Raw genomic sequence first — 17,610 nt, forward strand, 5'->3', positions numbered from 1 at the left:
TTAAGGAGAGTGACTCCTGATGTGATGTGGGTGTAAATGAGAAGAGAAAGACACCCTTTAACTGCCATGTTGCTTTCATAGCCGAAGAACAGGGCCAAGCCCTTAGATTCCGTGAAGCTTTTACTTGACATTGCTTCTTGCTGGCTGTCACACTGTGCCATGACATCTTACCCTGGGGCCTCTTGCAAGTCCATTGCCAAGGTTGCTGTGTGAAACAGATGAGACACTGTTTATACTTCATGCTCCGATCCCAGACGTTCAGATCAGGTTGGCTGCCTTTGCTGTCAGTTCCTGGAGTGGGACTTTCAAGAGTTTCCTGGGTATTCTATTTATTTAGATTTATCAAAACCTGTATAGGAATCTATTCCTTACTGAACCTATCCCACAAACTCAAACACGCAATACCATATAGAGGATTGCTCAGCCCACCTTGACAGATAAAATAAATATCCACCGGGGAAGAAATGGTGCCTTAGGTAATCCGGTCCCAAACCCGGTCCCAAACTCCACCTAGAAACTAACTGCAAGCCACTGCAGATGTAATCCTCTGATCAGCCTATGTCAGACATCCTCCTCTGGGGCCAATTCACAAAGGATGCAAGTCTGGCTCTTTAGAGTCAGAGCATCACAGACATGTTGGGCTGGACGAGACCTCAAGAGGTCACCCAGCCCAGTTCCCTGCGCGGAGGCAGGACCAAATATACCTAGACAAGGCGTTCTCACGACAAATGATTTGGTGGCCTCAGAGTGCGGCGACCAACTCTTGCTGGTGGCCACTTTCACCTAAAATACTTAATTAGCTTTAGGAAAAACAAATACATTTGCACATATACACATCCAATTCACTGTAATTTATTTATGGCTAGCTAGTAAGTCTGCTGTGAAAAGTGATATTAACAAACATATAAGTATCATTTTTCACAGCAGACTTACTCAGCCCCGGCAAGCCTGGAGACAAATTAAGCCCTGGATGAGAGGTTGGGGGAGGCAATAGCAGGGGCTGGGGTGGGGGAGGGTTGGCTGGGGGAGGCAGCAGGGGGCTGGAGCCTGAAGCCCCGCGGCTAGGGGATGGAAACCAAAGCTACAGAGCTGGAGCCCGGGGCTGGAGCCTGAACCCTTGTGGCCAGAGCCTACTTCCACACCACCCCCGGGCTGAAGCCCAAAGCCTGATCCCCACCACTCCTGAGAAGGTGGGGAACTCACCGGCTGCTCCTCCAGTGTTGTGCCCCAGGCATCTCCAGAGGGGGGCAGGGCCCAACCCTGGCTGGAAGCCCCAGCAACCAACACCAAGGCATCCAGGAGCACCAGGGAAGGGGAGGAGCCGCTGCTCCCCCTGCCCCCCGCCCCATCACAGCCCAGAAGGTTGTGGCCGCAAGAAAAGCCCCTTGTAGCTGCATTTGGCCACGGTGGCCGCATTTGAGAAACGCTGTCCTAGACCACCCTGGACAGGTGTTTGTCCAACTCATTCTTAAAAACCTGCAATGATAGGGATTCCACAATCTCCATTGGTAACCAGCACTTCACTATCCTTAACGTTAGAAAGTTTTTCCTAATATCGGACCTAAATTTCCCTTGTTGCAAACGAAGCCAATTACTTCTTGTCCAACTCTGAGTGGACATGGAGAAGAATTGCTCACGGTTTTCTTCCTTTTACTTATTACTCAAGCTGTAGAGATTCATGCTTCTGGTGTGAGAGGCCTCTGGTGTTGACCAAGATGGTAGTCATCACAAAGACTCCAGAGCATTGGTATAACATGCTTCTGATTGGCAACTCTGCTTTCATAAGCGGGCTGCAGCATTCTGCACAAGCTTCATTTTCCCAGTGGTCTCCATGTGCAGCCCTCGTGCAGAGCAATGCGATCTTAAGGCGACAGGGCCATGGATAATTATAGCAAGGTTGGAAAGGAAACGTTGTGCTCTTCCCACCGTTCCACTGGAATCCAAGCTGGGAGCCCAATGTTGAGGCCTTTATTGGGTTTAAGCTTTGGTTTAGTTTTGCTTTTGTTCCTAACACATGTATTTTAAAGCTTGCAGGAGAGGTGGTTTCTGTGCTACCCATTCTATAAGCTGTATTTCATATGTTGTGCTACAGCCCTTGGATGCCAAGGTAATAATAGGAACTATGGACCAAAGGTGGGATTTTCCAACAGGTCGATGTGAGTTAGGAGTGTAGTGAAAGTCATTGGGACTTGTGCACTGAACTACCATTGGGCAAATTCCCAACTCAAAGGCTAGAAGACAATGTGCAAGGGTTCCCCACATTGTTCAACTGGGGAGGGGAACAGAATCCTCTTTCCAGGTCACTGGGCTCCAGCCCAGATCCACAGGCCTATGCTCTTACCCTACCCTGGTACCCTGCCCTGCCCACCTGAACCTTCTCTCCGGTAACATAGAGCATGCTGTCATGGAACATTGCTTCACAGCAGGAAGGACAAGGGGAGCTTCCTTGTATGGCCTCCTGTTGGCTATTTTCAAATGCAGTTCTTTCACGTCAAGGTGCACATTAGCACTGCAGATTAGCATGTATGCACCCTGATCTCAATTATCCAGTCACAATCATACTTGAATTTGGTAGGCATAGCATATACTGTAATTCGTAAATTTACCGTGCAACTCATAGAATCATAGAATATCAGGGTTGGAAGGGACCTCAGGAGGTCATCTAGTCCAACCTCCTGCTCAAAGCAGGACCAATCCCCAACTAAATCACCCCAGCCAGGGCTTTGTCAAGCCAAAACTCAATCATTTTATTAATAGATCCTCAGCTGGTGTAATTCAGTGTCACACCGTTCACATCAATGCAGCTACAGTGATTTACACCACTAAGAATCTGGGCCAATTTGCTCTGATTTCTTTTGAATTTGAAATCTTCGCTGCTAATACTGAAAGGAATAAAAGCTATTGTGGTTCACAGGGGGAGGTAATTTCCAAATGTGGGAGCTGAAAGATTCCACTTAAAACCTACATTTTGATGTTTAGGTCAGCTCTTGGGTGAGTAAGGTGGAGATTTTCCATTGACTTTCTATGGCATGGCTACATGGGGACATCCAGGAAAATTAATCCAAATTAACTAAAGGTGTGAACTTGAAGCACACTTTGGAAGTGAATTAAGACACATCAAATTAAGGCCACTTTAATTCTGAATTATACTGTCCGTGCCGGGATTTAATGTGGTTTAACTAATCCACTTTAAACATTAATTTGGATTCACCTTCTCGAGTGTCCCAGTGTAGACAAGCTCTTCAGCACCTAATTGCCATTTGTGTCTTTGAAAGATTTCCCCCCAAATGGTCATTTTTTGTACACGAGTGCAGATTTTTATGAAATGTGCGATTTGGCCATGCTATGAAGGTGGGCCACACTCACAAAGAAGGCTCATAGCATCAATGGTCATTACCTGCAGGGATATTCACAAAGCTAAGTACAAATATCATCCAAGAGAGGAGAGAAAAGAGTAAAGTGAAACAAAATTAATTAAGCCAGTTCTTGGAACAAGTACACATGTCAACAGCAGAGTGTAGCTTGCCAACCGCGTGGCAGGGTACACAGGTAAAGATAAACACAACACTGAAACGCTTGCAGCAGTTTCTGTAATCAGCATAATTAGTTAAGACTATAACAACATGCCTGCAGTACTAAAACAATAAATAAATAAATAAAAATTTAAATTATTATGAAGCTGCTACCTGTCGAGAGCATTGCTCTTTCATTAGCTGTAAGCCGTAACACAGAGAAAATAATAAAACCGGGATATGAATTTTCAGTGGTGAGCAGATAGTTCGAACTAAACAGTGGGTGACGTTTCTTCTTGAGGTTCTGATGAATATGGTTGTGGGTGGGGGAAGTGGTGGGTATTGGGATACCTGACCTAAAGGAGGATTTGGGGAAGATTTTGCCAGCAGTGTGTGTGGTGCTTTGTGGTTCCTATCACTGGAGGACAGAAATGGAGAGGTTAGGGCACATGTCTACGGAGAGGTAGAAGGGAATTGCACTGGGACCAGAGGGATTAGTTGCCCTATATGGAGTGGCTGGGAATAGTTTGAGGGTAGGTATGACAGAGTGTGGATGAGAGGGATATGTTTTGGTAGAGGCGTGACTCTAGAAGCGACAGATGTTGCTTTGTATTGACTAATGAACACATCACCCGGAGTGAGTTATTTTGTGGAAACTCCACTATTGGGAGCATGCACTGGAATTGTTGCTGACTAGGTCTAAGCCATAAATCATGTCCGTGCTACTATGTCAGAATCATGACATCACGTGAGGCTTGGAAGGAACCTCTTGTAAGTGTAAGTCACACCCACTCGGTGCGACTCTCTGTCTCCTTCTGGTGGCGGCTAGGCCTTGGCTCAGAGAGGTGGGTCTTTCAGCTCAAGTAATAGAGGCTCATTTATGGATTTCCCAGGTTTGATCCCTGCTGTCAACAACCCATCCAGGGACATCAGCATTACAAGTGATGGTCCATACTTGGAATCTAGCTGGGAAGCCTCTGAGGCTTGGGAAGTGCTTCCTGGTCAGGGGGAGATGAAAGCCACCACCAGAGGGGGACAGAGCACGGAGTGGGCGTGGCTTATATACGTAATACATAGGATGTCTGTTTCCCTGTACTATGAATGGACTAAGTTCATTATTATCATTGTCTCCGGCTAACAGTTTAAATAATTGGCACCGTGAATACACATAATTGGAGAGCTACCTCTTTTCCCAGTTGCAGGTGCTGGCACAGTGTGAAGCAGAGTTACTTCTTTCATAGGAACGGGAAGGCCAATTTCAATAGGTCCTTCTCTGAAGATCTGTTCAGTGTCACGCAAACAGCGAGCCTGGGTCACAAGCAAAAAAGGAGCGATGTTTTGGCTGAAAATGCCTACGAGCACAGGTATCTTATTAAACCTGCTTAATCCGCACAGTCATAATTACAGAAAGACAAGGAGGTGGCTACTAACGAAAGGCATCGATTGAATGCATGAGGTAGCTCATGTTTTTGGAGTCTTTGTTTCTTTAAAGCAACACACTGTGGAAGAGTTTGAGTCTCCGTGTTGTTATATATATATATTACAGCCATGCCTAGAGGCCCCAACCAAGATCTGGGTCCCATTGTGTTGCATGCTGTTCACACAAAGAGTCAGAGACAGTCTCTGCCCCGAAGAGTTTACAATCCAAATAGACAAGACAGAGTGGAAGGGGAAACAGAGGGTGAAATGATTTGCCCCAGCTCACACAGCGTGTCAGTAGACTAGCTCCCAGGTCTCTTGAATGCCACACCAGCACCCTATCCACTATACCATGCCGTTTCAGCCCACGAGCTGTTGTACCTGCTGGGTGCTCTCTATCATTGCCAGTGCTTCGGCCATTAGTTTCTGGTTAACTCCACAAAGGTTTGCCACTTTTGTCTGGCACTTGTGATGGACGTTCATGCCACATGCTGAAAGGAAGAAGTTTATGAGGTGATCAGAGCCTGGGGAGGTTTGCATTATAAACAGCATTTGTTTGACACGAGGCAGAGCACTTCTATTGGCCTGAGCCAACAGCTGAGGGTGAAATTCGCCCCTGTGAAGCCCTCTGTAGCTCAGGGCCTAAGCACCAGTTAAATCCTATTGGTGCATAGTCACTGTGCTGGTCCAACCTGAATAAGCCACAGGCTGGAGAGATGCATGCGGGCTTTTTCCTCCCTAAGCCTGTGGACAGATGTGGATCCACTCTTCAGCCCTATGGATCATGCATCCTTGTGTATCCCCCCAAAATGATCTTGTTGTGTGTGTGGGGGGAGATCCTCGGGCTCTGCCCTCAGCATGTCCCCATGCCCCCAACTACTAAGGAGGTATTTGCATGTGTAACGTAAACAGGATTTGGCCCTTAGACTGCAGCTCCTCAGGAGAGCAGCCTTGTAAAGGCCCATTCCGTCTACATTTGCAGAGCAGCGGGACTCACCGTCACACTTTAACCCTTGCCTCGCCAGGCCCCAAAGAAGCGTGCCACAGTGCTCGCAGAATGTCGGGCTCTTATAGTTGTAGACCTTAAACCGGTGAGGCATATCTATCTTAAACCTCTCCTTGTGGAACTGCAAGAAAAAAAGACAGCTGTGAAAATACTGCCCACTCTACATCAGCGCTGAATTAAAAAAATGTAGTACTCCTCATCCATATTATTCTATCTATTTTAGGGGATTAGACTGCTGCCCATCACTGTGGTCTTTGGCAGCCTTATTATTAGTTGCTAGGGTTTTTAATTTATAGAGATATCCTATCTCCTAGAACTGGAAGGGACCTTAAAAGGTCATCAAGTCCAGCCCCCTGCCTTCACTAGCAGGACCAAATACTGATTCTGCCCCAGATCCTTAAGTGGCCCCCTCAAGGATTGAACTCACAACCCTGGGTTTAGCTGGCCAATGCTCAAACAACTGAGCTATCCCCATGCCCAGGGGGGGGGAAAATCCTTGGGAATAAGCAATATATTGTACATAGAAAACAAGGTAGGAAAAAAAGTGACATCCATGCCAATGCTGCATCTTTGTTATTGGGATTGACCAAAAAGAGGAAATTGTCTATAGATTTACAAAGCCAAGTAGGGGATTTTGCCACAAAGCTCCCATCTTTGTCAATGGGAATTGTGTGGCTAAACCCACTAGTTAGCTTTGAGAATAACAGCCTAAAGTGTTTGAAGGGTGTAAACACCATGGAGGGATCAGAGCTGATGAAGGGAAATGCTACATGGGTATAAATAGGAGCTGTGGGATGAAATTAACTAAGAAAAATGTAGTTTTAACAACAAGGCGGAAATGGCAGCTTACTCTCCTTTTTGCACAGGATAGGGGAATGCTCCCTGGAACAATGATGGGGGAAGGATAGCTCAGTGGTTTGAGCATTGGCCTGCTAAACCCAGCATTGTGAGTTCAATTCTTGAGGGGGCCATTTAGGGATCTGTGGCAAAAATCTGTCTCAGGATTGGCCCTGCTTTAAGCAGCAGGTTGGACTAGATGACCTTCTAACCCTGTGATTCTATGATAAAATAAAAATATAATAAAGGGGAACTTGTCAATATACACATCTCCTATTAACAATCTGCAAAGTTTGGATAATATATACACTCTTGAAATGGTAAATTCCTCAATTTTAAGGCCGGAAGGGACCATTATGATCATTGAGTCTGACCTCCTGCATCATAAAGGCCAACGAATTTCACCCAATAATATCTCCCTCGTGCCCATAACTTCTATCTGAGGTATAGCATCTCTTTTAGAATCATAGAATATTAGGATTGGAAGGGACCTCAGGAGGTCATCGAGTCCAACCCCCTGCTCAAAGCAGGACCAATGGAAGACATCCAGTCTTCATCTAAATATTGCAAATTCAGTTATTAAATTTGAGTGCATCACGAATAAGAGATTGTGTGACCGATTAGGAAGGTGCAAGCAATCTGATCCATTACACCCATTCTACATCAGTAACTTTAGTGACTTTGCTGGAGTTACTCCTGATTTACATCAGCATGAGAAAGATCAGAATGAAATCCCTATGTCGAAATGTGACACATACCATTGTTTCTCTGCTATTGATTGCTGATCCTGTGCACTTAGCTATTACTTTATCAATACACTTCTTATGAATGGCAGCATTGCATTCTGAAAGAACAGATAAGTCACAATATTAGGAAAAAATGCCATTTAAAAAAACAACGGAATAAATAATGATAGTAATAAAATAAAGCTTCTTACGCCTGCACTGGTAGCCTTGTTTGTTAAGACCCCTGGAATAAACACAAAACTGGTTACTTTTGAATTTTCAGAGCGCTAATGTCAGCAGTATTTATGCAATGAAAATTGAATAAAACCACATTGATTTTTATTAGCTCCTGTAGGGCTTATCTAGATTAAGTATCTTTATTCACTTCAGCTAGGAGTTAGAATGACTGCCTGCGGCCCTCACAGCAGTTTTTGTGCACTTTACAACTTTTAATTTTGCACCAGTTAATGGGAAACTGTTTATTAGAAACTTATGTGTCTTTTAGTCACTGCATAAAAAGTAAAAGATAGGAGTGAATGTTCACACTGGTGCAAATGCAATTAGAAACATGACAATTGTGTGTGTCATATCCCGGGAATGAAACATGTAACCCCTACATGTAACGGATAAAGGGCCTGATACCGTGACACTTACTCACACGAGGAGTCTTTACTCCTTCAAACAGTTCCAATGCCCCAAATCCGGAGGCCTTTTCTCAGTTTCCAGTCCTAACGGCCTGATCCCACTCCCATTAAAGTCAATGGAAAGATTCTCAGGCCCAGATCTTCAGAGGTAGTTAGGCACCTAACTCCAATTGATTTCAAAGGAAGCTGAGAGGCTAAATACCTTTGGGGATTTGTGCCGGACTGACTTAAATAGGAGCTGGATTGGGCCCTGCTCAGACAAACTCTCACTGAAAAGGCCCATTGGAGTCAAGTATGGGAGTGAGAGTTGTGGGGTCAGGCGTCTTAATGGTGAGCAGTAATAATGTTTTTTCACTGATGTTTGGAGGAATAGGTTCTCCGGAGATGATGATTAGTGTCTAGTGTATAACAGACGTGCCTGGGGACATCTGTATACACACGTACATGCTGAATTGCACTGGGCTGTGATCCAGGGAAGACTTGAAAGCACCTCACTTGCACCAACTGTGACGGTACCTCCCGTAAGGCTTTATGGAAATATGCTTAGAATGTGTTTTATGCTACATATGCCATGTAACATATCTCAAAGTTTATGATCTACTGAATGTATTAATCCTATTGGTATGCATGTATAATTTTTGTATTCGAAGTTATGAATGTTATGAATGTTGGCTGGGGACTGGCTTGATTTCTAAATAACCTTAGTAGAGCATTTGGTCAGTTCCTGGAGAAAGGAATGTTGAAATTAAGTACCTAATCAAGAAACACTTAAAGGACAATGGATCTTGGAATGCTCCAATCTACATAAGAAGTCTACTTGAGGATGTTCAAGGTGGCATGTAAACAATGGATGCTACCTGTAAAAACTGTGAGTCATGCATGGACATGTGACTTGCCCAGGTGACTCCTAAACTCCATCTTGGAGCTGGACTTTGCATAGGAGTGAGGAGGGGGTCTCCACCCACAAGAGAAAGTCTATTTAAACCCCTGGGAGACCCCTCCATTTGGTCTTCAGCTGGCTAAAGAGAGAGCCTCCCCCCCACCCCCCCAGGATACTTGAAAGAAACTGCAACAAAGGACAGTGTGCAAGGGGTGTGAGTGATTGCTGGACCCAGGCTAAAAGGAGATTAGTCTGTAAAAGGGAGCATTCTGGAACTGGTGAGGATCTTATCTGTATTCAGTTTGATTAGGCATAGATTTGCGCATTTTATTTTATTTTGCTTGGTGACTTACTTTGTTCTATCTGTTACTACTTGCAACCACTTAAATCCTACTTTCTGTATTTAATAAAATCACTTTTTACTTATTAATTAACTCAGGAGTATGTATTAATACCTGGGGGAGCAAACAGCTGTGCATATCTCTCTATCAGTGTTATAGAGGGTGAACAATTTATGAATTTACCCTGTATAAGCTTTATACAGGGTAAAACGGATTTATTTGGGTTTAGACCCCATTGGGAGTTGGACATCTGAGTGTTAAAGACAGGAACACTTCTGTTAGCTGCTTTCAGGTAAACCTGCAGCTTTGGGGCAAGTAATTCAGACCCTGGGTCTGTGTTGGAGCAGACGGGCGTGTCTGGCTCAGCAAGACAGGGTGCTGGGGTCCCGAGCTGGCAGGGAAAGCAGGAGCAGAGGTAGTCTTGGCACATCAGGTGGCAGCTCCCAAGGGGGGTTCTGTGATCCAACCCATCACACCAACTCTCATTCATTCGTAGCCACAGAGTGCTTATGGAAGGGCAGCCGGTTAACACAACGGACAATGAGTTTCAGAATGAAAGGTGGAGGAAACACTGAATCATTGTACGTACCAGACGAACTCATGGCAGACAGAGCAGAATGTGGGTTGCGGGAAAAAGGTAGCAGTGAACTCATGACATTTGACGTTGTGAATTTTGGCTTGCTTGATAGCTCCCCGGCGCTGATGCAAGGAGAAAAACCCCTCTGTCTCGCAGTCAATCAGCTCTTTAGCATCTGGGAAGAAAGGAGACATAAAAGTTCATTACAAAATTCAGTTATTATGTATGTGTGTGGATATATACAGTATAAGTATATACAGTGTAAGTTCAGTATAACTACAGTGTGTGTATACACTCACTATATTATAATGTATTTATACTCTGTGTTCTGAGCTGTCTTTTACTGGAGAATCTCAGAGTGCTTTACAAGCATTAATAAATGAAGCCACACACCACCCTGGCGAGGCAGGTATTACACTCATTTGACTGATGGGGAACTGGGACACAGAGAAGTTAAATGACTTGCCTAAGGACAGAGGCTGTATAGTTGAGAATAGAATCCAGCAGTCCTGAGTCCCAGCCCTACCCTCTAGCGTCCTCTCTGTAACTATGCTCATGGAAGCAACTAATGTGAGACCAAACTCGCTAACATAGATACTTAGTATAAAACTTATAAGAGATTACACATGAATCCTCTGGTTAGAAATGAAGCAGACAGAGTGCCCATGTCTGTTTCATGAGGGCTTTCATTCTACCACCTTAAAGCAGAAAGGGAAAGTCCTCCAAATAAGCAGTTAATCAGTTTAAATACCAATTTGCTGCTCTGAAACTACTGGTAGAGGATCCTTTCAGCATTGACAATGTGAACATATGATGGGGGGCATGACCTAGGAGAGGAAAAAGGGGGGGGAAACAGCTGGCAAAATTCACAATGATAATCCAAGCTGGGTGGAAAAAGGTCATTCCGTTTCAGGGAGGATTTTTATATTTTGTTCCAACTGGGAACGAAACCCCAACATGTCAAAATTCTCATTGAAAAAGATCCCCAACTCTGGGGCAGTCTGCTGGTGGGCTGTCCGGAAGTTGTGCACCCTGGAAACCGTGGGGTCCCCAGCAGCCCACCAGGTGGCCCCTGAATCTCTGGAGTCTCTGACTCTGAACCAGTCTGCCTAGTATGCGACGCTGGAGCCGTGGACCATGGAAGCCCTGAGGTCCCCAGCAGCCCATCGGACAGGCTTTCCAAGGAGCCCGGTGGGTGAGCTGGCAGAAAACACTGCCTGCGTGCCATTGGAACTTTGGTGAAATTGAACCATCTCTGTGAAACATTTTATTTTTGATGAATTGGCAAATTCTGACAAAATACTGTTGCATTGGAATTTTCCTGACCAACTCTAATGATAAAGTGGACTGAACTGTTTGCTACCATGACAGTGTAGGTGTGCTTCATGGTGCATCCCCAGTGTAACTCAGCCCTGATCCGAATAGCTGGTAGAGCACATCTACAGGCAAGAAAACAGTTCAGTTTCCATGTCTGTTCCATCAATGTTCAGTCTTGTTAGCTATTGTTAATAATGAGGTCAATTGTGCCAGTAGAACTATCCACTAGGAAATGGACTGAGACCACCTTATTTCACCTGGGACCCCTGAATTTTGGTTTCTACTGACTTGAACTAGCGCTGAGCTGATGACTTAAGGGAGAAAATTCTAGATCCTATAGCCAATGCCTTGAGCCCTCCTATCTGACTTTCCTCCCACCTCTACCCATATTTTAAATAGTGTGTTTGTTTCCCATATATGTTTACATTTAAATTCTAAAATCTTGGGTGATGCTATTTATTATTAGAAAAAGGCTATTTCATTCTGTGGCAAGCAACATTACATGATAATTCCCCCAAAACTACAGCCCCATGCTTCTAAATATATGTTTCCAAAGGTTGGAATTGGCTTAACATGCTGAATTACAAGACAACAGGGACCAATGAATTGTTGCTAATGCTAATTCATAATATGCAGAGTATAGGGATTATTTAATGTATTGTTTCCAGCAAATAATTTTCTTAAAATAAAAAGACATTGAACCCTTTCTGATCTCTATAACCCGCAGAAGCAGAATGTGTTAATACAGACAAGCTCTTGTCTTCTCCTCTTGTTGGCTTTCACCAACGAAGCAGGGCTGGGTCTGGTTAGTATTTGGGTGGGAGATTTCCAAGGAAACCCTAGGCTTTGAAGGAAGTGGTTTGTGTGGTTCAGTAAGTCGTGCACATCCCTCTATTCAGAATTAAACTAATGTCCCAGCAGTATGGAAGTGCTGGCATTGGATTAAATGTAAAGGAAAGAATGTGCCTGGAAAACAGTCACAAGTATCTCTTTGGGATGTTGTTGACCTCACTGATGGTACCTTGATCTAAATCAAGATCTTAAGAGAAACGAACAGTTAAAATACTAAATGATGAAAAGTGTTGCATAAACAAGAGGAAGTATTTTTGAGGCCTGTTTTTTTTAAAACTCACTGGGTGCTCTTTCAGATGCAGTTTCTTTGCAGTTCAAACTACAATCTGTAATACTACAAAAATTTAGGGCTTGATCCAACTATGGGAGTTAGATCAGGGCCATGAGGTAAATATTAATGAAGCTGTTTTCAAAAATATAGACCTTTCAACTCTTGACATGAGTGCTCAGGTGTAAGATTTTCAATTTACACAGAATTATGCCCTGAAAAAAGTGGTTAGAATTATATATAATTTGCTGAAAGATTCTTTTTGCATATTACTTGTCATTCTAGGCCAGTACTGCTTTCCTATATGCTGTATTCATGAAAATATTCACAGTTAGCGTAATTCTGCAAGCTTTGCGAGGAAGAAAAACCCAACCCTTGCTAAATAATATAATAATAGCCACATAGTGGATTGTGCAACAATTCACCTAAGTATTCTGTAGGAAGTAGCCTGCACTGAAGTATTGATTCTGACCTTGCTACGTGCAATTCAGAGATGTACTATACACTTAACTTCCCTAAAGGTTAGCCCCTATGATGGGTTAAGACTTTTGTTTCAATGCTGACCTGATACAGCGTGACAGCAAAAGCCTTACTACCCATCAGAGGTAGGAGTTGATGAGGAAAAGTACCAACATACACACGCTTCCTAATGAATTACTTTCATTTTCTCATTGGAAGATCTTTCTAAGTTCAGGTTGTTACCTCTCCATCTAGTCCTCCCATCCTGCAGCCATCAAAGTCAATGGGAGTTTTGTCATTAAGGTCAAAAGATGAAAATGTGTTTTACATGGCCATTTATGCATGTTGCCATCCCTTTATGTTGAGATTGTTCCAAACCAATATATTCTTAATGTATACATTTTTCAGCTAGGAGCTCTATATGGGGCTAGTCCAAACCTTTGACATCAGTGGGAGTCTTTCCACTGTCCTGGATGGGAGCTGGATCTGGAATTAGGTCCTTTTTTCTTCTGGGTTTACCCTAGTTGGCTTAAGGGAATGCATATGTAGGGCTGGCAGTTAGAGAATCCACTTTTTTACTGGTAAAGCTAGCAGATTTGAATGCAAATAACTGAGGGACAGCAAGCATGGAACCCCGCAATGCTATATGAATTGCTCTTCATAGTGGAGCCGCATTCAACCCATTGCAATAATCTCAATACAAGTCTATAGGTGAATCACCAGTATTGAAGTGAGCATTATTTTAAATGGTAGGTGTTTATCTGAAAATGACTTGTCTGCCCCACATAACCAGAAATCAAATCAATTAATCAATAAATAGTGTCACTTGCCACTCATTTCCAGGAAGTATCTTGCATTCATTAGCATTCTCCCTTGAGGTTTCAATTCTAGCTGGTTGAGACAAGGAGAAAGAAAAAAAGGTGTAGATGTTAGACAGCAATACTACTTAATGGCAATCACGTCAGATGCTTGAGCGAACTCAAAGCTAAAGTCTAGCAATAATCTCAGCTGGCAAGAAAAAAATGAATTTCCACCCGGAGTTCAATAACTGTCAATAAATGCTTGGTTTTGGTTTGTTCATTATTAGACACAGTAATTACTGGACAACAAAGTGCACTGGAGAACAAAGTGTATAGAAGGGCTGTGGGAGGAGAGACAGACAATATGGTTATAGGACTATGTTGCTTCTCATCAGAGGCTTGGGAACAGCATGCTAGAACATACGTAAGTATGGATAAAATAATAAATAAGACTGAGATTTTCCAAAGGAACTCGGTATCCACCAGCTTCCATCAAGAAAACATATTCCCAGTGGCAGCTGCTGAGTGCTAAGCACTTTTGCAAATTTGGCGGTAAGTGCCTAACTCCCATAGGCTTTCATGGGCGTTAGGTGCCTAGCGCTATTTTTGGTTTGCTGGCTGAATCAAAACTTTTTTTTTTTTAATTGTTTCAGGTTGACCCAAAATGAAATTTTTCGGCATTTAGAAAAAGTAAAAAAAACCTCAAGGAAAGTTTGATTCGACCCAACATGAAATGTTTCATTTTGTTTTTGAAGGATGTCTGCTGAAAAAACAACAACCCGAGAAGTCTACACAGCAATGAATCAGCCCCACTGTCTGAGCCTCGCGAGCCCGAGTTGGCTGGCATGGGCCAGCTGCAGGTTTTTCTTTGCTGTGCAGACATACTCGTAGGCTCTATATACCCGTAGGCTCTGAAGTACCCAAACTGTTTTTAAAATAGAAATTAGGTGCTTTTGAAAATGTCTCCCTATGGGTAAAGCTTACAAGTTAGCATAGGTGCCAACTCTGTGGGTGCTCTGGGGATGGAGCACCCACATAAAAAAAATAGTGGGTGCTCAACACCCACTGGCGGGTCCCGCCAATCAGCTCCTCCCCCTCTCCCCAGTGCCTCCCACCAGCCAAGGATCAGCTGTTCAGCAGCGGGCAGGAGGAGCTGCGGGGGGAGGAGGAGCAGGGGCATGAAGAGGCAGAGTGAGGGTGGGGTGCACTCAGGGGAGGGGATGGAACAAGGTAGGAAGGGGTAGGGCCTGGGGGGGGGGGGGGGGTGGGGGCAGGGCCTGGGGCAGAGTGGGGGTGAGCACCCTCCGGGAACTCAGAAAGTCGGTGCCTCTGCAAGTTAGCCTGAAAACTGACAGGAAAAACTACCTGCGATTCAAGTAATTTAACATTTGGAGAAATGTTATGTCCCTATTAAGAGCACGGCAATCACAAAAATACTATTGGCTGAACAGTATTACCTGCAGCCTGCCTGCTGGGATTATCATGCCATGTCATTAATACTTCGAGCCTGTTTCATCACTGCGTTACTTCAGATTTACACCGCTGATGCTTAATGGAGTCACAGTGATACAACCCTGAAGTGATGCAGCGGGGAATCAGTCCATTGATATTAGAAAGATTAAATGTTAAGAGCATTTCTCTAGGGCACCTCAGATAATTCATATGTAGTCACTCATATTACTATCTGCCCCCAAAGGATTGTCTAAGCAAAGCTATTTTGTCTGCATGACTCATAGGAGCCAGAATCCTTGCTAATATAAGGTATAAGTTTTAATATAGCAGCGACAGTTAATATAAGAGCATTAGGTTGCTCTTTCTGATGTTCATGGATTGCTTTCCATCAAGCAATACACAAGATGACTCCACATGTGTTCCTTGGACGGCAGACAATTTTTTTTGGCATATCACTTACATTTGCAATCTGGTATGCACCTAGCGCCTCCCCTTATTCCATAACAGTTATCTCTAACAAGCCATCAGTGGTGTTAAGAACCCAAAGCGCTTACCCATATTTCTGTCTTCCCATTGGTCTTCTTGCACCTGTCCGCCAGTACGTTGAGTTCGACTGTGGTTTCTGAAACCATTTCCGCGCTTTTGTCCTTCACAACGATGTGCATGACCCTACCCTTGTTGATATGGGCATCGAACGTGCTGTTCCAGGGTGGGTACATGGTGGGCTTCTTTTGGACGTACACCTGGCCATTCTCTGTTAATGGAAAAGATATTTAGACGTATCGGGATGTCCACCTGAGAGGATGCGACAGAATGGGCCTGATTCTCATTTATGCCAAGGCCACCATGCAAGCGAGAAGGGGCCCTTGAACTAGATTTAAATGTAATTTGTGCCCACTTAAAGACCTCTTTATTCTGCCACAGTGATGTAAAGTGACTTTGTGTAAATAAGAATCAAGTCCATTAAAAATCAGTGGAGTTACACTGGCGTTAATCTGCAGTAATGCAGTTATGCATCAGGCCCTAATATTGTCTCGGTCAAAATTATTTTTCCAACATTCCTGCCTCTAAACTTCTTTGTCTTCCACGATGAAACCAAAACAAGTAAAGCAATTCCATGGTTATTCACTCTGAACCCAAACAAGAAACCGGCGGCTAGATCATTTCTGTGCAGGAAACGAGACCGGAGTCAGAGCACCTAGGCTTCTGTGGGAGGATAATCGCTCGTTTCCCTCACAATTACTCCATCAAAGCCAGAAACACTGAAGAAAATAGGGGCAGGAAAATGTGACATGGGAGACACAGGGGCTGACTTCTATTTTTCCCGGTGGGTGCTCCATCCCCACTCCGCCACAGTCGCCAACTTTCACGTGTTAAATAAGCACCCCGACTTTCACAATAAGCCAGAAACCAAGCGAATCCCAAAACAAGGCCAAAACAAGCCAATCCCTAAGAACCCCAGCACTCTATGTGACTAGATCCCCCCGGTGTGCAGTCTGGGACTGTGGTGGGCCCGCTGTGCACCCCTGACTCTCTCCCACCCTTGCCCCTGCTTGCACACACACCCCCCTTGCCCCTGCTTGCCGGGAGCTGATCAAAGAAAAGGAGCAACAAGCTACAACAAGCTACAAGCCAAACAAGTTACCAGCCAAAAACTTGCCAACAAGCAACTCACAAGCCAATTAAGCCAAAAAACAAGGGCAATTTCTGCATTTTTTCACAGGTCTGGCATGTCTGCACTCTGCCCTGAGGTCTTGCCCCTACTCTGCCCCCCTCCCCAGAGGCCCTGCACTCACTCCACTTCTTCCCGCCCCCTGCTCCACTCCCTTCCCTGAGGCCCCGGCCTGCCTGCTGCTCACTGCTCTCTGCCCTCCCCCGAGCGCCTCCTGCCAGCTGCTGAACAGCTGTGGCTGGTGGGTGCTGAGCACCCCTATTTTTTTTTCCTTGGGCGCTTGAGCCCTGGAGCACCTATGGAGTCAACGCTTATGATAGGAGACACATCTTACTAGGAGGTGAGGTATCTTTGAGGCCTACCATAAAACTGCCCAGCCAGTCCCAATCATACTTCCCCCACTCTTTAGTCCAAGTCTCGCCAGCCTCTTTGTCCCAATCTACTCCTGTCCTTAGATCCGGCTTTAGCCCTCTCCGCATTTGAATCAGACAGTTTCCTCCTCCACACGGCCTGGGTGCCAGCAGAAGGGTGACCGAGAGGACAGGAGAAAGGCTGCCTGTCTTCAGTTCCAGTGCCCAAACCCACACGGACTTGGAGCAGCTGGGAGAAGCCATTATGGGGAAAGCTTTATCCCCATGGTGACCATAAAAATGGAAAAGAACCTCACCTATCTTTCTTAGTCTTATAACTATCAGTTTATACACCACGTCAACTTGGACTCTTTACTCAAGGTGAGCTTTGTTTAACAATAACCATCCTTAACTTTTCCTCTTATAAAATGTTAATTTAATGGAATAAGAAAATTAAAAATAGAAAGCATGTTTAAGTGCATTGTGGGATAATAATATT

The 17,610-nt window shown here is 44.4% G+C and overlaps 1 protein-coding gene across 2 annotated transcripts in view; it reads right to left on the reverse strand.

Annotated features, from left to right (window-relative positions):
* The window catches only part of PRKCQ (protein kinase C theta), an 89,435-nt gene that overhangs the window by 36,495 nt on the left and 35,330 nt on the right, over nucleotides 1-17,610 (reverse strand). For both annotated transcript variants that reach the window (XM_026648616.2, XM_026648615.2), the window contains 8 exons: nucleotides 15,644-15,843; nucleotides 13,668-13,728; nucleotides 9,954-10,116; nucleotides 7,712-7,743; nucleotides 7,533-7,618; nucleotides 5,929-6,058; nucleotides 5,313-5,422; nucleotides 4,697-4,820 (listed from right to left, as the gene is read on the reverse strand). In XM_026648616.2, the coding sequence (XP_026504401.1) occupies nucleotides 4,697-4,820; nucleotides 5,313-5,422; nucleotides 5,929-6,058; nucleotides 7,533-7,618; nucleotides 7,712-7,743; nucleotides 9,954-10,116; nucleotides 13,668-13,728; nucleotides 15,644-15,843 (906 nt within the window). The remainder of the gene's footprint in view (nucleotides 1-4,696; nucleotides 4,821-5,312; nucleotides 5,423-5,928; nucleotides 6,059-7,532; nucleotides 7,619-7,711; nucleotides 7,744-9,953; nucleotides 10,117-13,667; nucleotides 13,729-15,643; nucleotides 15,844-17,610) is intronic.

Source organism: Terrapene carolina, unplaced genomic scaffold (assembly GCF_002925995.2).
Source record: "Terrapene carolina triunguis isolate 2854851 unplaced genomic scaffold, T_m_triunguis-2.0 Scaffold68, whole genome shotgun sequence".
Lineage (NCBI taxonomy): Eukaryota > Metazoa > Chordata > Testudines > Emydidae > Terrapene > Terrapene triunguis.